The sequence below is a fragment of the Vitis riparia genome, chromosome 3 (genome assembly GCF_004353265.1).
Source record: "Vitis riparia cultivar Riparia Gloire de Montpellier isolate 1030 chromosome 3, EGFV_Vit.rip_1.0, whole genome shotgun sequence".
Taxonomy (NCBI): domain Eukaryota; kingdom Viridiplantae; phylum Streptophyta; class Magnoliopsida; order Vitales; family Vitaceae; genus Vitis; species Vitis riparia.
The window spans coordinates 4,657,880-4,681,204 of NC_048433.1; the positions used below are offsets into that span (position 1 = coordinate 4,657,880).

General features: G+C 30.9%; 1 protein-coding gene across 3 annotated transcripts; it reads left to right on the forward strand.

Annotated features, from left to right (window-relative positions):
- Positions 1 to 3,087: 3,087 nt before the first annotated feature.
- On the forward strand, positions 3,088 to 7,078 carry LOC117909443. 3 transcript variants are annotated; one of them, XM_034823500.1, is made up of 4 exons: positions 3,088 to 3,351; positions 4,159 to 4,587; positions 5,297 to 5,550; positions 6,830 to 7,078. In XM_034823500.1, exons 1-3 carry the CDS (start codon positions 3,247 to 3,249, stop codon positions 5,522 to 5,524), a joined length of 762 nt encoding a protein of 253 aa, XP_034679391.1. In that variant the 5' UTR covers positions 3,088 to 3,246; the 3' UTR covers positions 5,525 to 5,550; positions 6,830 to 7,078. The 3 variants fall into 3 exon arrangements, with proteins under 3 accessions (XP_034679391.1, XP_034679379.1, XP_034679385.1); XM_034823488.1 differs by having other exon boundaries at positions 6,470 to 7,054; XM_034823494.1 differs by having other exon boundaries at positions 6,495 to 7,054.
- Positions 7,079 to 23,325: the final 16,247 nt, after the last annotated feature.

Here is a 23,325-nt window from a genome sequence, read left to right on the forward strand (position 1 = left end):
GGGAGGCTTCATGAGAAAAGGGGTCTTATGGAAGAAGAGGATAGATTCATTGGGGAGAACACTAAATGAGAAGCTGTCTCTTACATCCTTCTATTGTGCTTGCAAGTCAGGTGAAGTAAAGAGGCTTTTTGATAACTAAATATGGTCTGAAGTGTCACAAGTATGAGGTCTATTCTTAATATTTACGGTGTTTGTGCCATTGAGAGTCCTCTAAGTGAGCCTTACAAAACCACAAAATTGGCAAACAACACAACTTTTTATATGGAAAAACCCGTTCACTTGCATTAACTCTCAAGTAATTGCAAAAAAATGGCTAAGGTCTTCTTTGAACAACATTTCCTTGGTAAGTTCATATAAAGAGGTATGGTAAAGTAAACTTAGTATACGCCACGACTATACCTGTCTCTTTAAGTACAAACCTACTAATAGAACCCACATTTTAGGTAGTGGTTCGGCTCATGGCTTTGGCCATTGCCATTTATCCTAACAATTGCATTCCATTCTCTGATTTTGCCACTTGGTAGAGCTGTGGTCATGCCACATGTCTTTGTCATTGTAGAGAATTTGCTTGTATATTATATAAAATTTATGAAATATAAAATATTACTTGTATTATTGTTACAAGGTGCTTAGAAACTCTAAACCAACCATTACAGCTCCATAAAATGCACACAATGCACATAAGCAATACAAATTTTTAAAGGGAAAAACCTCAAATTTGCATCAACCTCGAGTAATTATAAGAAAATGTTCGACACAAGACTCCACAATTTCCTTCTTAATAGATTGATACAAAAAAGGCCTAGCAAGTTCACTTTTTATAACACCAAATACAATCATGTTTTAGGAATCACTCACATTTGGTTCAATGCGTGACTTCATTATGTTCATGTCTTAATAGTTTTCTTCTATATCCTACTTTCCCACTTTTCAAAGTAGTTGCATTGCTTAATTTATGCCATACCATCTCTTTCATGTTCAACAACTCATGCTTTTGATCATGTCACCTTCCTTGGTCATATTGCACCATTGCATGCCTCCTATCCAATGTGTCGTGTGTAGCAAGCCTATCAACCCACCATGTATTCCATTCTAGATGCTTTTCATACCAAGTATCATTTCCATGACAACTTAATAACCTCCTACTTAGGCTTCCCCCAATGCCGATGTCACATTTTTTTTTTGCCTCAATGTGTCTTATTCTTACCATGCCAACAACTTTTGTATAAATACTTCATGTGTGTCAAACCCTTTTCCTAGCCACATCTTATTATAATGTTAACTATGCAAAACAAGCTTCCTTCTCAGCCTATGATCTACATCAATTGCATTATTGGCATATACATGACAATATTGTTGATTCCAAGGCATGTATAGCTTAGGCCATATGAAACAACTATACCCCATGACATTGTGTTCATGGTTTGTAATAGACTCGTGGTATTTTGCTTAGTATGCATACTAGTAAGACCTTCACCATCGATTTTTTCAAATATGAGGCTTCATATCGTTCTTTCGGAGTGATATACTTGTTGTCACCTATATTCTATTACCACCCTTGGAAAGAGTCGCCTCAACCTCTCTTAAAATGCTTTTGAAGGTTCTCCCATTGTGACCGGAGAATACATTAAAAGTGCTTCCACACACCCTAATGAATTTTCTTTAATTATAGAAAATTTCAACTTGGTAATATCTTACACTTTAATTTTTATCGAGTTTAGATGTCTATGGATACTTTTACGCTCACGAATGTGTATGTACATAATGTCATCACCATGTATTACCATCTTTCATGTTATCATTAAGCCAACACCTAGCACTAATAGCACTTATGCCGTACATTGATGTGATACTTAGCCTCACAAGTATCCTTGATTTTCTAAGACACGTTATTTTGCATGCCATAGATACTCACGAGTGCAATGTGTCCCCGCATAAGGCTTTGGCTTCATATTGACACAAGCAAAGTGATGACAATTACTATTTTTAGCATTATTTTTATTATTAGCTTGGTAAGAAGATTGGATGTCAATAATAAATAAGGATCGCCTTATATATGTTCCGTTACCCTTTTCCATGGAAACAGTGTAAAAATGATAGAATAGATATATTACTTAAAAAATAGAAATTTTTAAACTTTCCATGTCTATGTAAAAATATAAACAAAAAAATTAGATAATGACTCAAATGTTCTATACATAATATACATTAATACAATAAGACCTTCAAATTTGTTTTTTTTTTTTTTAATATTTTTTTAGGCAACTTAATAAAATAATGAAGATGAAAATGCTATTGGATTGTGAAATTTGAATTAGTTTTGTTGCGCTTTGCTCAAGATACCGAGGAGTGAGATGCTCGATCAACTTATGGGGGTTGAAAGGGGCAACGCCCCTTGGAGATTTTTTTTTTTAATGAGGTGAATGATAAGTTTACCCTTATTATATATATATAACCCTTTTATATTTTAAGATTTTATTTGTTTGATGTAGGTGTTTTGGAGAGTTTCACTATTATAACTCTTATTGTTACTTTTAATTAGTGGATTATTGAGTGTTGATGCACTCTGTGGATATAGGGATTACATTGATCATCGAATCACGTTAAAAATCTTATATTTTTTTATTTTTTGTGTTTATGTGTGTATGTGATTTGGTTAACAATTGTATATTCAAAATAAAATCTTAAATTTACATACAAAATAATTAATATTCTAAATTAATGGTATAATTATTTTAATTTTCAATTCTATTTACAAATTTGAAATTCACTCTTAATCTCTGTTTTTGTAAAACCAAATATTTATTTTAATAGTTGAAGTAAAAGCCTTCTTACATTAGTATTTCTTAACTAATTTGATTTCCTTGAGTATTCAAATCCAAGTTCTCATATTTCAATTCTCAAATTTTCGTATAGGTTATAAAAATTTAAAAAGAAAAATACAAGTTTTAATTAATTAATTAATCGAAAGGAAAAAAACTTTTAATTAATTAATTGAAAGTACATAATTTGGTGTAGTTTTTTAAAATATAAAGAATTATAAAATTTTGTAAAATCAGAAAATAATGAGAGGAGAAACACACCAAACAAGCCACATTAGGGGGGAATTTTGGAGCTTCACCGCTTAAACCCTGCGCATCTTATCCTTGAAAAACCCTCGTCCTTGTAGCTCAATCCATGGCGTCCTGGTTTGAACCCATCATCTGAATTACCCTTTTCTTCGAAAAGCTTTCGTCTTTCTCACAAATGTCGTCTACGTATCCCACCCACTTCTTTACTGCTTCCACTCCCCGTCGACCTTCCTCTGAAATGTCTCTTGGAACCCATTCTCCTTTTCTTTCCAAATTCGAGGTATGTTTTTTGTTTTTTGATCTAAATCTGATGTATAAATGCCTGTAAATTTGTCTTTCGAATATCTTGGTTATGTTCAATTTGGGACTTTTGTTGATTTTGAAGTTTTATTTTCTTTTTATTTTTCTCGCCTGCTTTTGTTATATGAAGCCTTGTTTGGTTGCTGAGAAATGAGAAGAAAACCAAAGATATGTGGGTCTTATTTGGGGATTTTATTGATTTGAAGAGTATATCTTCTTTATGCGTGTTCATTGTGTTTATGTATTTTTCTGTTCGGTTGCTCAGAAAGGGTAGCAAAAGTAGAGAATTAAACTCTTGAACCTTTTATTTTTGTCTAGTTGGGTTCGGGGTAAATGAAAACCGCGGCTAGATGAATCTAATATAACCATATTAGGCTTAGTTTAGGTGAGTTCTGACATTCTGAATTTTCAATTGCCTGGGAGGTAGGTTGGATTTTTTTTTCTTTTTTCTTTTTTTCCTTGGTAGAATTCATTTCATATTGTGCTATATGGCATTTGTGAGGTATCATGGTTTATGTTATTCCAAAGAGTGTTAATACATCCGTCTTCTGGTAAAATCAATGGGGCATGGTGCTTTGGTCCTTCAATAACCATTCTGTAGTTCAATGATTCTCTTCATAAGTATGGTCTTTTGTTTGGATAGAAATATGTTGCATTACTGTTGAAACATTTATAATGTTTGTCATGTGTTAGTGAGGAACAAAATAATCTATTTTCAACTTTTCATTTTAATTTCTTTCTATACTGAAGTATCTCTTTTAGTTGACAAGATTCTCTGTTGTACCAGGGATTGTCATGGTATACAAAGACAAATGGCTGCATTTTAAGTTTTAAACCAAATGGGCAATTTCAGAATGCTAGGTCGAATCTCCTGTCTAAAATAAAGGTGACTGCAGGACAGTCCGGTGGCCCTGCAAAGTTAAATTTGGATGCTATCATTGAGAAGGCAAGAACATTGTGGGATAGTTCTCCTCAGCCAGTCAAAAGCTTCCCTTGGAACAGAACATTGGGGAATTTTATTCAACTTATCCTTGATCTCACTTTGGCAGTCATCAAATACTTATGTGCACCATTGCTGGCCGTTTCCTCCCTCAGTGAGATGTCCTACTGTGCGCATGAAAAGAAATTATTCCTTGTCCCAATTCCACTACTTATTGGCATTGTTGTTGCTGGGCTTCTAAAAGATGCTGCCTTGGAGCTATCTCCATTTCTCAAGGTTGAAATATTTATGTGCCATGAATTATATATTTAGGATGCCTAAGACACTGTTTGGTTAGTTTATAAATATGATCTACTGAAAACTTCTTGTTAAACATTCAGTGGGAAGTAACATAAGCTGATGCTGAGGAATAGGTGCTCCTGACATTTAAATACCTGAAATTGACAGAAGTATCCAGAAATTTTGTGAATGTTGCTACATTTCCACATTTGGTGGATCTCATCTATAATGCTTCATCTGAAAATAAACCAACTAAATTAATTGCAACAGATTATTTTTTTCCTGAATCATATATGATATATTTCTGAGGATTCTCATAGAATGTCGAGGTTCATCTTATTTGATGGTGCAATATTTTGAAAGAGGAGATCATTCTGATGAACACTGGAAATGGTGGATTCCTCTCTTCTGAATATAGTCATTATGTTATGTGTACCAAAGTAACTAGTCTGCCATATATGGACTGTCCATGTAGTATCTCATAGTTATCCTTTCAGTTTTGAGTGTCTTCTTGGATGGTTGTAGAAGCCCATGGGTTCGAGATGTACCTTGTTTTGGGTGGGTTGCTCTTGTAGGTTTTTTTTTTTTCAAGTGCCCTACATTTGATTTGACTGCATACTACTAAGACCTATCCTTACATGTAAAAATGAAAGGAAATTCTAGTTGGATATTCATTTGACTGTAGTTTTACATGTTTGATTTTCAGGATGCAGAAGTTCCCTGGCATCTGATTGCAATTGCGATTTTCTTCACATTGCTTAAATTGCCAGGCCCATATTACCCATATTGGGGCCGCATTTTCATTCCACACTTTGCAAATGGGGGATTATTGATGACTCTGTGGTCTCTGTTTTTGTGGTATAGAAGGCCCCGTGAAACCGTTCTTCAGCAGAAATCTTTAAATGGCAGTGGTTCTATGCCAAACACACCCTAACTTTATTGGGACATCCCTTGCAGCAGGTATTAAAGGCTGTCCCTTGAAGAGAGCGTGTATATGTGTGCATGAATATGTTTCTTTACTTAGATTTCATGGTTGGCATTAATAAATTGGTTTTATTTATAATTCAGATTCTTTGATGAACCAGTTTCTAAGAACATAGCATTTACCAACATATTCTATCTTTTATTAGTATTGTGCGGGTATCCATAGACTAGTCTTGCTCCATATTTGTTAAGAAGATTGTGATGGTATTGATGTTTGTATTATGTGCTTGCCTCACATCTTGTTCTAGCTGATGATAATCTGATGGTTCGAATGACTATATAATAAAGTAGTGTTGACCTATGGTGTCCTCACCTCCACCCCCACACCCACCTGACACCATTACAAATTGTTCATCTTTTCTTTACTTTGTTAAATAGCTAATTTTTTCCTGTATCGTGTTTCAGAATCTTCAGAACTGAACCTCAAGAACTGAGAGTTGGTTCCCTAATGTAAAATGATTGGCATGGTTGTCTCAAGTGGTTGGGATGATGCTTAGTGAGTTGAGTTCCTTGTAGTATCTTACTATCACATGATCCATGGTTTTGTACCTTACATCAACCATGGGCAGTGAAGTCATTTAGTAGATTTTTAATAGAGCAATTCCTCTAACATGTTAGCTTCTTAAGTTTGCAAATCACACTGCCAGCCTCCTCCTTCTCCCTCTTTTTTTGGGTGAATTAGTCAAAAGCTTCTCTTAGTGAAATAAACTTTTTCAACCATTGCATTAAAATTGCTGCTATCTTGGATTCCCCTACATGTTCCTAGAAACCTTGGTCAAGATCATATGTATGACCAAACAAGTTTGTCTATTTCAAATTATTTGTTATTCTTCTCTCATGTAGTTTAAGAGCTTCATGGCATAATAAATCCTTGAGGTTTTCTGACTTGTTACAGGTGATAATTGTTTTTATTGATGAAGGTTGGGGTGATTGGGCAGTCTACACTGCTGATCGATCCATCACTTGACACAGGAGATGGTGGATACTGATAAGAATTTGAATAATTTAGTGCTTGGGCACCTGGGGAAAACTTGATGAATGCTAGACATGATGAGCTCTTTTACGCAATTCCCTTTTTTCTTCTTTTTCCTTCTGAGAGTAGAAACTACAAGGGGATTATAAAGCTTCTTGCTGTCAGATAGCATTTCTTTTGTTGTTATGGTTATAGTAGACTTGTAGAATACTAAATGAGTAAATCTCTTATAGAGAAACAGAAAGAGAGTCTCTGGTTTCTAAATATTTGATCTTTTTGCAGACTGTGGATCACATTTATAGTGGGTGGAACTGTGTAAGATGATTGTGTTAAAACTTCTATGATGGTTCATTGTATAATCCAACTGATACAGGCCGAGTGACTGAGCTTGAGATGATGGAGGGAAAAGAGTATAATTATAGATTTAAGATTTCCATCTCATGTGGGCTAGCTAAGCGAGACGTGCCTGTCACAGAAAATATTCTTTTATTTCCTTTTCTATTTCAATATGGCCTTCCATGTTCCTGTGAATGGGTTCGTTTTCTCAAGCTGTTTTCATTTTGTGTAGCACACGGATGTTCGTGCTCAAAACCTCTCTATTACAAATATATTTTTCATATTTCCTTTTTTGAAAATAGGAAGTTTAGGGATTCTTATGCAAAAGGTTGAGGGATACATGTTCGATAATTGTTCTTAATTGATAATCAATTGAACACCGTTTTTAAGAATTGTTTTAGAAGATTGGTTTTTGCGAAATGTTTTTAAAAACATTCATAAACATATCTTAGGAAATTTTCACTTCCTTAAATATTTTAAATGTTGAAAATTATTTTTAAGATCATAAGTTCTTATATTTTATATAGAAATTTTTATTTTTAAAAATAAAAATAGAAAGTATAATCTAATGTAACCTAAGAATTGTTTCATATTTGATTGTAAATGATTAAGGTCATGTTTGGTTGTTTGAATACGGGTAAATCATATTATCATTTATTCTATCTCATGTTACTCCATCACAAAAACAATGAGATATGTTATAAAATCTCTTTTATATTATGAGATATGATAATTCTAAGTTATATATATATATTGATTAAAAAAAATTAAATTTATAGTTAAAAAAGAATTAATATATATATATATATATATATATATATATATAATATATATATATATATATATATATATATATATATATATATATATATATATCTTATTGATACTTTATGCAAGATATCTCAATTCTTTAATTTTATCTGGATTTTAATAATATCAATTAATCTCAACACTTCTTGTAATGAGTAAAAGATAACTAATCTCACACAATAACATCGAATATATAACATTGAAAAATCATCCAAGAGTTTCTCAAGAATTCCATAAATATAAAAAAGATTATGGGTTGAATGATAGAAAATAAATCCATTAGACCTAAAAAGGAATTGTAAGTAAAATATAGTGTATGATTAATGGCTAGTATGTAATGTGAATGGCTTTCTTGATTCATGAAATTTACTCCGTTGATTTATGCATCAACCACTTTTGATTGAATCATAAGTATGATTTTGTTTATGGTATTGTATCTTTATTATTAATATACATATACTTGATGCCTGTTGACGTAACATATATGCATATAAATTATGATTTTGTATCAATAATAAATTGAATTTTGCATATAAATTGTTGTAATATTATGATTTTCCAATAAACTTATATGTTTATCTATTATATAATACTTATAATAATAGTTAAATATTGATTTATCACAAAGTAATGTTTATATGATAATTATATTATCATGTTGGATTTCGTATCATTTATAGTGTGTTAGTCACCAAAGTAACCATACTAGGAAGTTTGATGCACATCCTCTAAAGATGTAAATGATGTTTATTACAAAATTTTAAAATTCATATAAGTAAAGTTTGTTAGTCTCCAAAGTGACAAAACTTGAGTGTTTCATGAATTTCGGATTATGTAATACATACTTATGTTATTCAATTACTCATTGCTTATGGATGCTTGCAACATATTTAAGTACTTCTCGAATAACTATATTGAAGCTCATTAATCATAAGATATTTAAGAATTTACCCAAAGGTAAATTAACCATTTTATAAATAATGAATATGATGAGATAAATCATATGCTTTAGTTAGACTATTTGTACATCCAAAGATTGTAAATGTATTTTTAACATGGACTATAAAGTTATCAGTTAAAAGAAAATATTAAAAGTATCATTATAAGTTATTATATATTATAATATCTGTCAAAAGGAGAGTTGCAATATATATGTTGTTTGTTTAAATTATTTATTTGAATCTGGCTATTTTTTTGTTTATAGTTTAGCAAGTTTAATCATGAAAAGCATGGTATTTTATGTTACAATATTATCTTCAAATTTACTAATTATTTTGCAATATTAAGTTTGTTATTGTTTTTTTCTAAATAAAGAATATCCATGATTGAAGACTAATTAATGTCGTCATGAAATGAGTCCTTCAAAATGATATGACTACAAGAATAAAGATCTTGGGAATAATGATGAATTTTTGTATTATGTAATCTTGTTTTAATATAGACCACTTCAAATCATTCCTAAACACTATTAAGAGTGAGTGTGATATGATTGAATTAGTCATCCTATTTCTTTGAAAGGAAGCAAGATTAATTAATGAAAATTGATGATTAAGGCCCACAAGAATTATGAATGAACCAATTAAAAGATGATTCTTATGAAATTATCAAGAATCATAAAAGGAAACCCAGAATGTTGAGTACAAGTTAAAATTGTAAAATACAAGTTAAAAGAACAATTAAGTTTTGTTCTTTTGTAGGATTAAAATCATATTTAATTAAAGTTTTCATTTTCTAAGATTGGTTTTAATACCAATGATTATGTTTCCAATGAGATGTAAAATATTTTATATTTTAAAATCATTTTTTATAATATATAACGTTTCAAGCTATATATATATATATATATATATATATATATTAATTTATTTCAAGTCTACCATGTTTTAACTAAAAAGAAAAAAAGAAAAATGAAAAATGACTACAGTTATGATTTTTTTTTTTTTTAAGGTATATATGTAATGAGATTAAGAAGCACATAGAATTAAAGTATGAAGTTAGTCAATTATGTTTTAAGGTAGTAAATGCTAGATATAATTGCTACTAAACTCTTTATACATTGGATACTTATGTTATATAAAAATTAATACTTTATGCAAGATATCCCAATTCTTTAATTTTATCTAGATTTTAATAACATTAATTAATCTCAACACTTTTTTAACAACGAGTAAATGATAACTAAACTCACATAAGAACACCAAATATATATAGAAAAATCACCTAAGAGTTTCTGTAAAACTCCATAAATCTAAAAAAACTACAAGAAAATAAATTCACTTGGGGAAGGGGCATTTGGAAGGCCATGTGAGATGTTTGAATGCCCTTTGGGACATTTGAATGCCTCTTTCCAATTTGAATAATTTCTCTATTGTCATCTACGTACATAAAAGATTAACCAACTCTAAATGAGTTCCAATTTGACTATAACCAATAAAACAGTGCATCGTAAGATGCATCTGCCCCATTGTAAAAATGAAAAAAAATTACCAATACATCAATAAATGTCATATCATAAAATATTTTTCTATTAAATATAAATGTCATATTATAGAAAAAAATGTATGATTTTAGTATATGCATATTTTATTCTATCATATTCAATCAATCAAGTGTAAATTAATGAAAAATGAGAGGCAATAATGAAATATTTAAATTATTATAATTAATAATTATATTTTATTTTCCTTAAAAGGGCATCCTAAACTCAAAAATTGAGTTCTAAATTTGTAGAAATGTCAGCGAAGTGAACAAAATTTTTGGAATGCCATTATGCGAGATTCCAAATGACACCGTTTAGAGGGGGTTTTGTAACTTCCATTTCACCAGCAAGGTTCACATTTTGCTCCATTTATCCCCTTAAACGTTCGCAACATTTTTCTCTATACCTCCCAAGAAAGTCTCTTGATATTGTCGGCCTTCCTCCTGCACGAACTTCTCCGGATTTCCTCTCATACTAGGAAAGTCTAACAACATGTAGCATGGATGAGAAAGGTCGAGAAGGAGAAGATTCAAAAATTGATTGCCACAAGAGAAAGACGTATGGAAAAGAAGTGCAGAAATCTCAAGAGAACTCTCCCCAGTGCCCTTGCCCTTGCCCTTCTATGGTTATCCTTAATTCTCTACATTCTTTTAAATGATTTATTGGCTAGCTTTTAACTTCTTCAGTACTGGAAGTTATGTTTGTTTTGATGGAAAATGGAATTGGGGAAAAAAGAAATAAGGTGGTGTTGCTGTACGTATAGATACATATGATCATTCTTGGGGATAGTTTGGTTCTAGTAAAGTACTTGTGATGATTCCTTTGAAATTGGGTACATTAGTTGACGACAATTTTCTTTCTTTTTTTCTTTGTTTTAATGTGCAATATTCGTGCAATATTTTTTTGGCCCGTTTAACCCATTGTGGAACTGTATTTTGTAATTAGGGTTTTTTAATGTGGTGTGGTTGCCGTGTTTTATATATAGAGAAAATATTGTAGCCACAAGTTGTACTTTGTATTCTTTCCTGATAATAGTGATATCCCTGCAACTCCGTAAACGTAGACAAATTGCCGAACCACGTAAATACTGTCTTGTGCGTGTGATTGTTTTTCTTTGGCGTGTGTTTTCTCTATTTTTTTTTCTCACAAGTTGGGAATTCGGCTTAATTCCCTTCAACTGGTATCAAAGCCTAGGGTTAGGTTTGAGTGGGAGCAATGGCAGAGGGAGCAGGAAAGACGTCTAGAATAGAAAAGTTTGATGGCACAGGCTTTGCGTATTGGAGGATGCAAATTGAAGATTATCTTTATGGGAGGAAATTGCATTTGCCTCTTTTGGAGACAAAACCTGAGAGTATGAAGGCTAAGGAATGGGTGCTTTTTGATAGATAGGTTCTAGGAGTTATTAGGTTAACTCTGTCTAGGTTTGTTGCACACAATGTTGTAAAGGAGAATACCGCAACAGATTTGATGAAGGCTTTGTCCGGTATGTATGAAAAGCTGTCTGCAAACAATAAAGTGCATCTGATGAAGAAATTGTTCAATTTGAAGATGGCGGAGAATGCATCAGTAGCACAACATCTGAATGAATTTACTACAATCACAAATCAATTGTCGTCTGTAGAAATTGATTTTGATGATGAGATTCGTGCTCTGATCGTTGAGTATGTTGCAGCAACTGAAGCTGGAAATGAGATGATTTGGCTACATGATTTCTTAGATGAATTGAGTAAGAAGCAGGAAACAGGCATTTTACACAATGATAGTCAGAGTGTAATTTTTCTTGCCAAAAATTCGGTTTTTCATTCAAAGTCAAAGCATATACAAACAAAATACCACTTTATCCGTTATCTTGTTGAAGATAATCTGGTAATACTTGAGAAGATTTGTGGATCTAAGAACCCAACAAACATGTTAACTAAGGGTGTCACTATTGAGAAGTTGAAGCTGGACGCAGCTTCAATTGGTCTTCTAGCTTGAGGACAGGAGGATGAGTTGTAGGGATGATGGATTGTTTCTTGGAGGATAACGGTTTGATGTTGGTGATTGAACTAGTCTCTAAGTGAGAGATTTGTTGGGCTTTGTAGAGCCTAGTTTTGTTTGATCTGGTTTGACGACCCGACCCGAATAATATTGCGTGGTTTTTTTTTAATGTGCAATATTCGTGCAATATTTTTTGGGTCTGTTTAGCCCATTGTGGAACCGCCTTTTGTAATTAGGGTTTTTTTAGTGTGGTGTGGTTGTCGTGTTTTATATAGAGAGAAAATATTGTAGCCGCAAGTTGTACTCTGTATTCTTCCCTGATAATAGTGATATCCCTGCAACTCCGTGGACGTAGGCAAATTGCCGAACCATGTAAATATTGTTTTGTGCGTGTGATTGTTTTTCTTTGGCGTGTGTTTTCTCTATTTTTTTTTTGTTTCTCACAGGTTGGGAATTCGGCTTAATTCCCTTCATCCTATAGCATCAAGCTCCAGCTGCAATCAACCATTCAGCAGCAAGGAACTGTTGTCTTGCAAACTGAAGGTAGTGTTGGTTAACCACTATTTTTTTCTTCTTTTGGTTTATCTCCATTTTATAGAAAAAGAGAAATAATCCTAGCATTAATGTTGGCTGATAAAGTAGGGCCTGATGTAAATTCTGTGGATGTGGATAAGATCTTAGATAATGCAGGTGGAGGTGCAGGCTAGCTTCATCAGATAAGATTTGATGGCCTTGTGTGTCACCATGCAGTCATCACTTGAGTATTTCTTCATTTTTGTTGGATATATGGACAAATTCCTTTTATTTGCTCACACATGAATCATGAGTTCCCTTGGATAACAAGTTTATATCGATGATCATTTCTATCTGATGATCTAAATTATTTATAAACATGTGCCTAAAAGCTAATCTAATATTAAAATTTACGGAAAATTTTACTATCTCAAATTTTAAACTTTTTAAGGTAATTGATAAGAGCACAAGGGAATTCATACTCTTTCTATTATAAAATTGGTAGTGTATAAAATCAGTGAGTAGTGCAATGGTGCATTTATAAGAATAATGGGTCAATCGAACTTGGATGCATTTATAAAAAAAGATTATTGGTTGAATGATAGAAAATAAATCCATTAGACCTAAAAAGGAATTCTAAATAAAATATAGTGTATGTTTAATGGCTAATATATGAAGTGAATGACTTTCTTGATTCATGAAATTTACTGAGTTGATTTATGCATTAACCACTTTTGATTGAATCATAAGCATGATTTTGTTTATGGTATTGTATCTTTATTATTAATAGATAGCTATATATATATATATATATATGTGTGTGTGTGTGTGTGAATTGAATAACATATATTTTATATAGATTATGCTGCTAATGTTTTTAATATATATATATACCTTATGACAGTTGATGTAACATATATGCATATAAATTATGATTTTGTATCAATAATAAATTGAATTTTGCATATAAATTGTTGTAATATTATGGTTTTCCAATAAACTTATATGTTTATCTATTATATAATACTTATAATAATAATTAAATATTGATTTATCACAAAGTAATGTTAATAGGATAATTGTATTATCATGTTGAATTTCATATCATTTATACTGTGTTAGTCACCAAAGTAACCATACCAAGAAGTTTGATGAACATCCTCTAAAGATGTTGTGAAACCGAGGTTTGGTTAATCTTGATTTTGATGATAACAAAACAAGGTTTAGAACTAATGATCATATTTCAAGTGTGATTAGGCAAGACAATTTCCAAAGTGACAATCACAAAGACAAATCAAGCCAAGGAGAAATCATGAAGAAGAAGACCACCTCAAAGAGAAGAGTTTTTCAAGACCCAAGCTTCATAAGATCTCTTTGTAAGGTTGTTGGTGCACTAGGACTTTCATGCATTTCATTCTTTATTTATGCATCAAAATCATCCAAGAATAATATTGTTTTAAATATCTTTAGAATTGGATAATTTCATGTTTTCAACTAAAACCTTGTGTTAAATGTTTTTTAAACTTGTGTTAAACGGTTTTAAGTTGGAAAATGATTGGGTGTTGAGCCAAAAAATGGCTCAACCGGTTGAGGAACCAGTCGACCGGTTGTGCTCGCCGGTCGAGTACCGGTCAAGGGAGGCCAAAAAGTTTCTCTCTCCTAGTGGCCTTCTCTTCCCGGTCAAGGTTGAACCTCAACCGGTTGAGGTTCGATTGAGGCCCAACGGTCATCTGCCAAGCATTTAATGCTAACGGCTAGTCAACCGGTCGACCCCTAGCTCGACCGGACAAACCCCTAAACGGCTAGTTTGGCTTTTCTCTTCTATAAAAATGCTCCAATCTTCATTGTTCAAAAAGCTTAACCTTCCCAAATCTTTCTTGATTATATTTGAGTCTTGGAAGAGTATTTTTTAGTCTACCATTATTTCAAAACTTACATATCTTTAGTGCACCATTCAATCCTAGTTTTTCTTGTATCATTTGAGCTTAAAGTTCTTGTGCTAGGATTTTTGAGAGATCAATCATTTGTAAATCTTTGAGAGAAAGTTTCTCAAGTGTGGGGTATCACTTGAGGGGTTGTTCAAGAGTGGGATATCTCTTGAGAAGTGTAAAGGGTGCTTGGAGCCAAAAGTCCAAGAGGGTGAATTGGAACCATAATCCAATTGTATTGCTTGAAGGCTTGGTTTGGAAGCCTTGGATTAATGGAACCTCAAGCTCGGGATTGAAGCTAGAGGAGAGTGGATGTAGGTTGGGTTGCGCCGAACCACTATAAACTCTTATGTTTGCATTCTCTCTTCTCTACTCTTTAATTTATATGCAATTGTCTATATATTGATTATTATATACTTGCATATAATTGTCTCTTGCATTCACTTGTTTAAATTTGCGAAAAAGAGACCATCACCCTATTCACCCCCCTCTCTAGGGTGATTACCATAAGTTGGATTAGCCTCATATTCCTAACAGATGTAAATGATGTTTATTACAAAATTTTAAAATTCATATAATATAAAGTTTGTTAGTCTCCAAAGTGGCCGAACTTGAGTGTTTCATGAATTTCGGATTATGTAATACATACTTATGTTATTCAATTACTCATTGCTTATGGATGCTTGCAACATATTTAAGTACTTCGTGAATGACCATATTGAAGCTCATAAATCATAAGATATTTAAGAATTTACCTAGAGGTAAATTAACCATTTTAAAAATAATGAATATGATGGGATAAATCATATGCTTTAGTTAGACTATTTGCACATCCAAAGATTGTAAATGTATTTTTAACATGGACTATGAAGTTATCTGTTAAAAGAAAATATTAAAAGTATCATTATAAAGTTATTATATATTATAATATCTGCCAAAAGAGAGTCGCAATATATATGTTGTTTGTTTAAATTATTTATTTGAATCTGGTTATTTTTTTGTTTATAGTTTATCAAGTTTAATAATGAAAAGCCTGATATTTTATGTTACAATGTTGTCTTCAAATACTAATTATTTTCCAATATTAAGTTTTTTTTTTCTAAATAAAGAATATCCAAAGACTAATTAATATCATCATGAAATTTGATGATACATAGGAAATGAGTCCTTCAAAATGATATGACTACAATACTAAAGATCTTGGGAATAACTGATGAATTTTTCTATTATGTAATCTTGTTTTAGTATAGACCACTTCAAATCGATCCTAAACACTATTAAGAATGAGTGTGATATATTTGAATTAGTCATCATATTTCTTTGAAAGGAAACAAGATCAATTAATGAAAATTGATGATTAAGGCCCACAAGAATTATGAATGAACCAATTGAAAGATGATTCTTGTGAAATTATCAAGAATCATAAAAGGAAACTCTGAATGTTGAGTGTCACTTTATTGGAAAATTATGAAAAGTTGAAAGATTGCATAAATTGTAAAATACAATTTAAAAGAACAATTAAGTTTTGTTCTTTTGTATGATTAAAATCATATTTAATTAAAGTTTTCATTTTCTAAGATTGGTTTTAATACCAATGATTATGGTTCCAACGAGATGTAAAATATTTATATTTCAAAATCATTTTTTATAATATATAACGTTTCAAGATATATATATTATTTCAAGCCTGCCATGTTTTAACTAAAAAGAAAAAAGAAAAATGAATACGGTTATGATTTTTTTAAGGTATATATGTAATGAGATTAAGAAGCACATAGAATCAAAGTATGAAGTTAGTCAATTATGTTTTAAGGTAGTAAATGCTAGATATAATTGCTACTAAACTCTTTATACATTGGATACTTATGTTATATCAAGTATAATTGTAAGTTAATGCTACTCAGTTGAAAGTATGTCAAGTATCTCTTACTACCCTAAATATTATAAGATTTACAATCCCAATCGAAGTACCATGAGTGATTGTTAAAATTAATAATGTGTGGTTCACTAAGAATGTTTATATTAGTGGGAGTGATAAGTACCATGAAATATGGTTACCTAAGGAATTATAATAAAGTTGCCTTTAACTTTATAACTTTTAAAGATGTTGCTTACTATTGACGAAGGTTAAAGTTAGTAAGTAGCAATTAAATTATTAATCACTCTTAAATGAAATTAATTAGACTTCTTATATATTAGGAATGACATTAAAATAAAATTAAAAAAAAAAAGATTTCCTTGTTTTGTGACAATCAAAGTGTCTTGAATATTGCAAGGAATCCCACCTTTTATTTAAGGACTAAACACACAGGAGTTAAATATCACTTTGTTTGAGAAGTGGTGGAACAAGGAACATGAATATGCAAAAAAATCCATACAAAGGATAATCTAGCAAATGCGTTGACAAAACCAATTAATATTGACAAATTCAGCTGGTGCAGATCCTCTTATGGCTTAGAAGTAATGTAAGCAACATGCACGTGTTAGGGCAAGATATAGAAGAATGACTTCAAGTGGGAGAATGTTAAGATTGAAGTCATCTCACATTTAAAGAAGACAAAAAGAAGGAACCTCCTCGTGTTATAAAAGGAGGCCTTCATCCTTTTTGTAAGCTTTAATGTTGTCTCCTCATAATTGAGAGAGATGTTGTAATTGTGTCTTCATAGTGGATATTGGAGGTCCCCTTGTAATTAAGAGGGATTTTACCACGCAACTACTTTTACCCGTTGTTCAAGTATCATTTCATAACAAAAAGATAAAGAGTTGTTGTTCAAGTGTCATTTCATAACAAGAAGATGAAGAGGGATTTTACCATATAACTACTTTTGCCTGTTGTTCAAGTATCATTTCATAACAAGAAGATGAAGCAAGCATGGATGACCTTCCAAACCATTGATTGTCTCAAGAGAAAGAGAAAGAAGGCGAAATCCAGAGAATGAACAATCTCCCATGCGCTCTTGCTCTTTTCTAGTACTTATCCTCAATTCTCAACATATTCTATATTTTAAATGATTTCTTGTGTAGCCTTTATTTTTCTTCTTCTATATACTTGTTTTGATGGAAAATGGAATCGAGAAAGAAATGAGGTGGTGATTCATATTGCCATACATGAATATCATTCTTGTGATGATTCTAAAAGATGATATCATAATTTTTGTGAATTAGGTACATTAATTGTTGACAACTTTACCCCTGCATCAGGGGATAGATCATGTGCTAGATAGGATGGAATTTCAAAGTAGTTCACAAAGGGTCTTGAAAAACATCCTCGAAAATGATAGTTGCCCAAGATCAAGCTTTGTATGAACAATTTGTTTTTTCTCCTTGCTTTATTAATTTCTTTCTTTTTCCCTTTTTTTTCCAGCTTTGGAGCACCCATTATCCATTAGAGATAGGGTTTTAGATTATTCAAACTCTTATTTGAATCCTAAAATCTCTCCAACAAAAGATAGCAGCATCAAAGATAGAGTTCGCAATGATGCAAACTCTTATTCTTAAATTATTCTTAAATTAACCTCTCCACAACAGACTGTTGCCATGCATGCATCCACTAGAGAAAATGACTGAACTTAATGGTCAGCTCAACCAAATCCCAGAGACACAGTCCCACTGCATCAACACAACTTGTCATAGATATCTTTATAACTTATCTTAGTAGTACTGAGTCTACTTTCAAACAGTTGAAGAAACTTAAAAAGCACAACAGATGAAAATGAACAAAAATGAAATAATACAGACCAGACAAAACATGGCCTGTCTAGTCCACTTTAAAGAATTCAAGAAAGAAAATCAAGATCGAGGACAAGAATAAAGGAAACAATGCATAGAATATTTCTAAAATCACTCCTACCCAATAAAACAATGAGATTAGTAGCTCAGTAAAAATTTCCAACATAAATAAATAATATAGTTCTATAAGAAGAAATCAGATAAGACAAAAATCTTAAGCAGGTATAGGTACTCTCTTAATTAAGAGAACTAAAAGAGGAAAGCTTGGAAGTGGGGTTGATAATGGACGCACCAAAACCGAAAAGAAAAGGGAAAACAAAAAGAATAAGAAGAAGAAAGAAAGAAATAAAGAAAGGAGAAAGAAAAAGATTGTTCAAACAAATCTTGATCATGGGCAACAAGCAATTGACAACTGGCAACACCACCTCATTGAGGATAACCATAGAAGCGCAAGAGCGGATTTCGGGGCCTCTTCTTCCTCCACCTTTATCTTGAGACGATCAATGGTTTCACGTCCTTGTTTGCTTCGTCCTCATCTTGATCTTCTTCATTCGTCTTCCAAGTCTGATTGGAAATTCAGATAAATTCTTGCAGGAGAGAAGCCAAGAAAATCAAGGGACCTTCTTGAGAGGGATAGAGAGGAACGTCGTGAACATTTCAAGGAAGAAATGGAGGAAAACGGGAACCATGCTAGTGAAATGGAAGTTATGAAACCTCCGAAAAATCGGTGCCGTTTTGGACTCTATGCAAGTACATTCTAAAAATTTGTTCACCTGTATATACCGACATTTCTTATTTACAAATAAATTTTTGTGTTTATCAATAATATTTATCTAGGAGATTCCTTTTTCAAATAGAGGCATTTAAAAATTTTTTATTACTTTAATTTTAATTTTTTTTAAATGATAGAGTAAATTCATCCTTTTTGTTAAAAAAAAAAATCATACATTTCATATAAAAATTATTACGAAAAAAAAGAACTATTTAAACAACATCTCAACATCATTCTTTCTTGAGTAAATTATTGTTCATCTTAAGTTATTAATTATTAACTTAGGTTACGTTTGGATGAGAGGATAGGATATGATAAAATATATATATTATAGGATAATATATTTAATTTGTGAAATAAATAAAAAATAATATGAAATATATATATATATATATTATTTTTTATGTTTAAAATAAAAATTATATCACATTAAAATATTTTCTATTTAAAAAAATGAAAATTTTATTATGTTTAACAATATTCATAATTAAAATATTTAAACTTTACAAATATTTTTTTATATTATGTTATTTAATATATAAAAATAATTTATATATCATATATTAATATTGTTTTATAAATATTTTTTTTAGTTTTTATTTTTTAATCTTAAATTTAATTTATAATAATAAAAAAATATTTTGTAAAATGAGAATATTAAAAAACAAAAATTGATAAAAAAAAAAAAAAAAAATTTGATACATGAAATATGTGTATTTCATATCTTATTATAAGATTAGCATATCTCATGTGAAAGGGGTGAAAAGAAAAAATGTGGATAATATATCATACCATTTATCATATCCTAAGTTGGGTTGAATATAAGATACGATAAGTGATGGAATAACTTATCATATCCCACCACCAACCAAATATAGAATAGGATCTGATATTCCATCTCTTATCTTATTTAGAACTAAATTTATGTCTTTATTAGTAATATATATCTCAGTTCTTCAGGGAGATTCCTTTTTCAAATAGAGGTATTTAAAAGATTTTTATTACTTTAATTTTATTTTATTTTTTTAAATGATAGAGTAAATTCATCCTTTTTGTTAAAAAAAAAAATCATACATTTCATACAAAAAATTTTACCAAAAAAAATATTTAAACAACATCTCAACATATTTCTTTCTTTACTCACCTTAACATAAAAAATAATTATAACTATTTAAAATTAAGAAATAATATTAAATAATAAAAATTGAATATGGATTAAAAATTTGAAGTAAAATCATCAGAGAATTCATATTTATCTTAATCATTTTGACACTTCAATAAACTTACACAAGAGAGTTGAACAATGGTGCACAAGGACGTGGGTTTGTACAATTGTAACCCTTGTGCAATGAAGAATGGGTAAATGGGATCCACGTTTCATTATGTGGTGCGTCTCTTATCCAAATAGCAGAGAAAACCATTGCATTTGGCTCTCAATTAAATTACATATACGCTATCCTTATTGGTTTGCTATAGTGAGAGATCAATGACAATTTGGTAAATATTTAAACAAAATAAGGATAAAAAAAGCAAAAAGTTATAATAAAATCTACATTTAGGCTTTTATAGTATATATATGCATATTATTATTTTTTTGTGTATATAACTATCATCGAATCAAATTATTATAAAGAAATTAATTTTAATTATCATGTCTTTTGTATAATAACTAAATACAAAATAAATATCAATTAATAAATAAAATTATCAACATTTTAATAAAAAGAATACTTATATATGTATTATCATGCATTCCTTCTATGTCATTAAATATATCCAAATTAAATAGATATATATATATATATATAATTATGCTTTTAAGTTATAAACATTATTGTTGGATATTGTAAATTCTATTATGTATTATATTAATTTCTTCAACCAAACAACTTTAAAATGTCCATTATATTTTTAATTTCATTTTAAAGAGTTTTTTTCTTACATTTTCACGAGTTTTTGTTAATTTTTTGTCTATCGATATTTTGTATATATCAAAATATCCAACGACATTTCTCTAATATATTCATAAAATCGAAATATCGATATATCTATGATTACCAATATTTTCAATCTTGATTGTTACTACATGAATGGAGAATCATGAGAAGAGCTTTTGTGGTGTGTTGAATTGATACTTTATGCAAGATATCCCAACTCTTTAATTTTATTTGTAATTTAATAACATTAATTAATCTCAACACTTTTAACAACGAGTAAATGATAACTAAACTCACATAAGAACACCAAATATATACAGAAAAATCATCTAAGAGTTTCACTAAAACTCCATAAATCTAAAAAAAAAAAAAAAACTACAAGTTGAATGATAGCAAATAAATTCACTTGGGTAAGGGGCATTTGAAGGCCATGTGAGATGTTTGAATGGCTTTGGGACATTTGAATGCCTCTTTCCAATTTGAATAATTTCTCTATTGTCATCTACCTAAAAATTAACCAACTCTAAATGAGTTCAAAGTTTACTATAACCAATAAAACAGTGCATAGTAAGATGCATCTGTCTCATTGTAAAAATGAAAAAAAATCCGAAAACATCAATAAATGTCATCTCATAAAATATTTTTCTATTAAATATAATATCCAAAAAAATCATATAAAAAATATATGAATTTAGTATATGCATATTTTATTCTATCATATTTAATCAATCAAGTGTAAATTAATGAAAAATGAGAGACAATAATAAATTATTTAAATTATTATAATTAATAATTATATTTTCTTTTCCTTAAAAGGGCATCATAAACCCAAAAATTGAGTTCTAAATCTGCTGAAATGTCAGTGACGTGAACAAAATTTTTGGAATGCCATTATGCGAGATTCCAAACGACACCGTTTAGAGGGGTTTCGTAACTTCCATTTTGTAGTATAACTTACACAGACACATTTTCATGAAGCCTAAAATTTATGCCAAGGTTTTTGGCAGGAGGCCAACTTGGTGCTCTTAATTTATTGGAAGTTTCTTTCAATGTCATTAACTATACGAGCAATGAGTGCCCTTTTTTTTAATGCTCATTACATCTGATCAGTCTCTTAATTTTACTGCAGTGCCCCCCTAGACGGTTCAACCCTAAACCAGATCATCATCTTCGAGATCCTTCATATTATGGTCACATAAACCCTCTACGCATGCCTGCACCATCTTACCCGGGCATGCCTTTATTATCCTCGCAAGGAAGTTGTACGGCACCACCATTACATCATATCAGGTCAGAAGCTGGGGATGAGACATCCTCATCAGCCATTCATGCATCGACCTCAAGAAAGCGCCAGAGAAATGACTGATGTTTAATAGTCAGCTCGAACCAAATCCCAGAGAGAGTCCCACTGCTTCAGTCAAACAAATAGTGGAATTTCACTACTTCCACTAATCCTGTTGGTTAACTATTCTTTTTCTACCTTTTTTTTCCCTTTTGTGCATGGTGCTGCAGTAGACTTAGAAGTAGGAATTTTTTCTCGGGCACCCTTTTTGTTCATCTCCATTTTGTAGAAAAGACAAATAATCCTAGCAAGTGTTGGGTGATGAACTACGGTCTCATGTAAATTCTGTGGATAAGTATGGAGGTATACAGGTAGACTGTGTTCTAAAACTGGTGCATTTGATGGAATTGTGTGTCGCCATGCAGTCATCACTTCAATATTAATCCTACCTTTTTGTTAGATATGTGGACAAATTTCTTTTATTCACAATACTGTTATGGCCCTTGAGGCCTATCTCAAGAGGCAAGAGGTTGAACTGGAAGTTCCAAGGTATGATTCTGAATATATAGGGACAGAAACGGGTATTGCTTTTGCAAGGTCTCTGTTCCAAGTGATTTGCACAAACCGGTGGATGCAAAAGAAATGGAAACTAACTCCTCACCTACATGCTGTACAAACAAACCAACCTAGAAGAAAGGAATTGCTACACAATCCGCGGCCCTAAGGGTAAAAGCCCCATTTTCTTGGTATATATTAAGCAAGAGTAAACTTAACCCAAGACATGATTATGAAAACAAAATAGTTTGGGATAATCTTAGAGCATTTCGTCCAAGGCAAAGCTCCTCATAATTAAATAGCCACCCTTTATTTAATGCACTTCCTGATTTTTTTTTGTCTTAAAGATATAAACTTCTTTATGAAAAAAATAGAAATTTTTACACAAAAGTATCGACTTTATATATATATCTTTAAAAATTATTTAATTTTTTTTTTAAATTTCAAATAGTAAAAA

Bases quoted from the DNA above. Each gene is read 5' to 3' on its own strand.
- LOC117909443 (XM_034823500.1), top strand. From the start codon at position 3,247: ATGTCGTCTACGTATCCCACCCACTTCTTTACTGCTTCCACTCCCCGT. The intron at 3,352-4,158 runs GTATGTTTTTTG...CTGTTGTACCAG, and splicing joins CTTTTCTTTCCAAATTCGAG to GGATTGTCATGGTATACAAA. The intron at 4,588-5,296 runs GTTGAAATATTT...TTTGATTTTCAG, and splicing joins AGCTATCTCCATTTCTCAAG to GATGCAGAAGTTCCCTGGCA.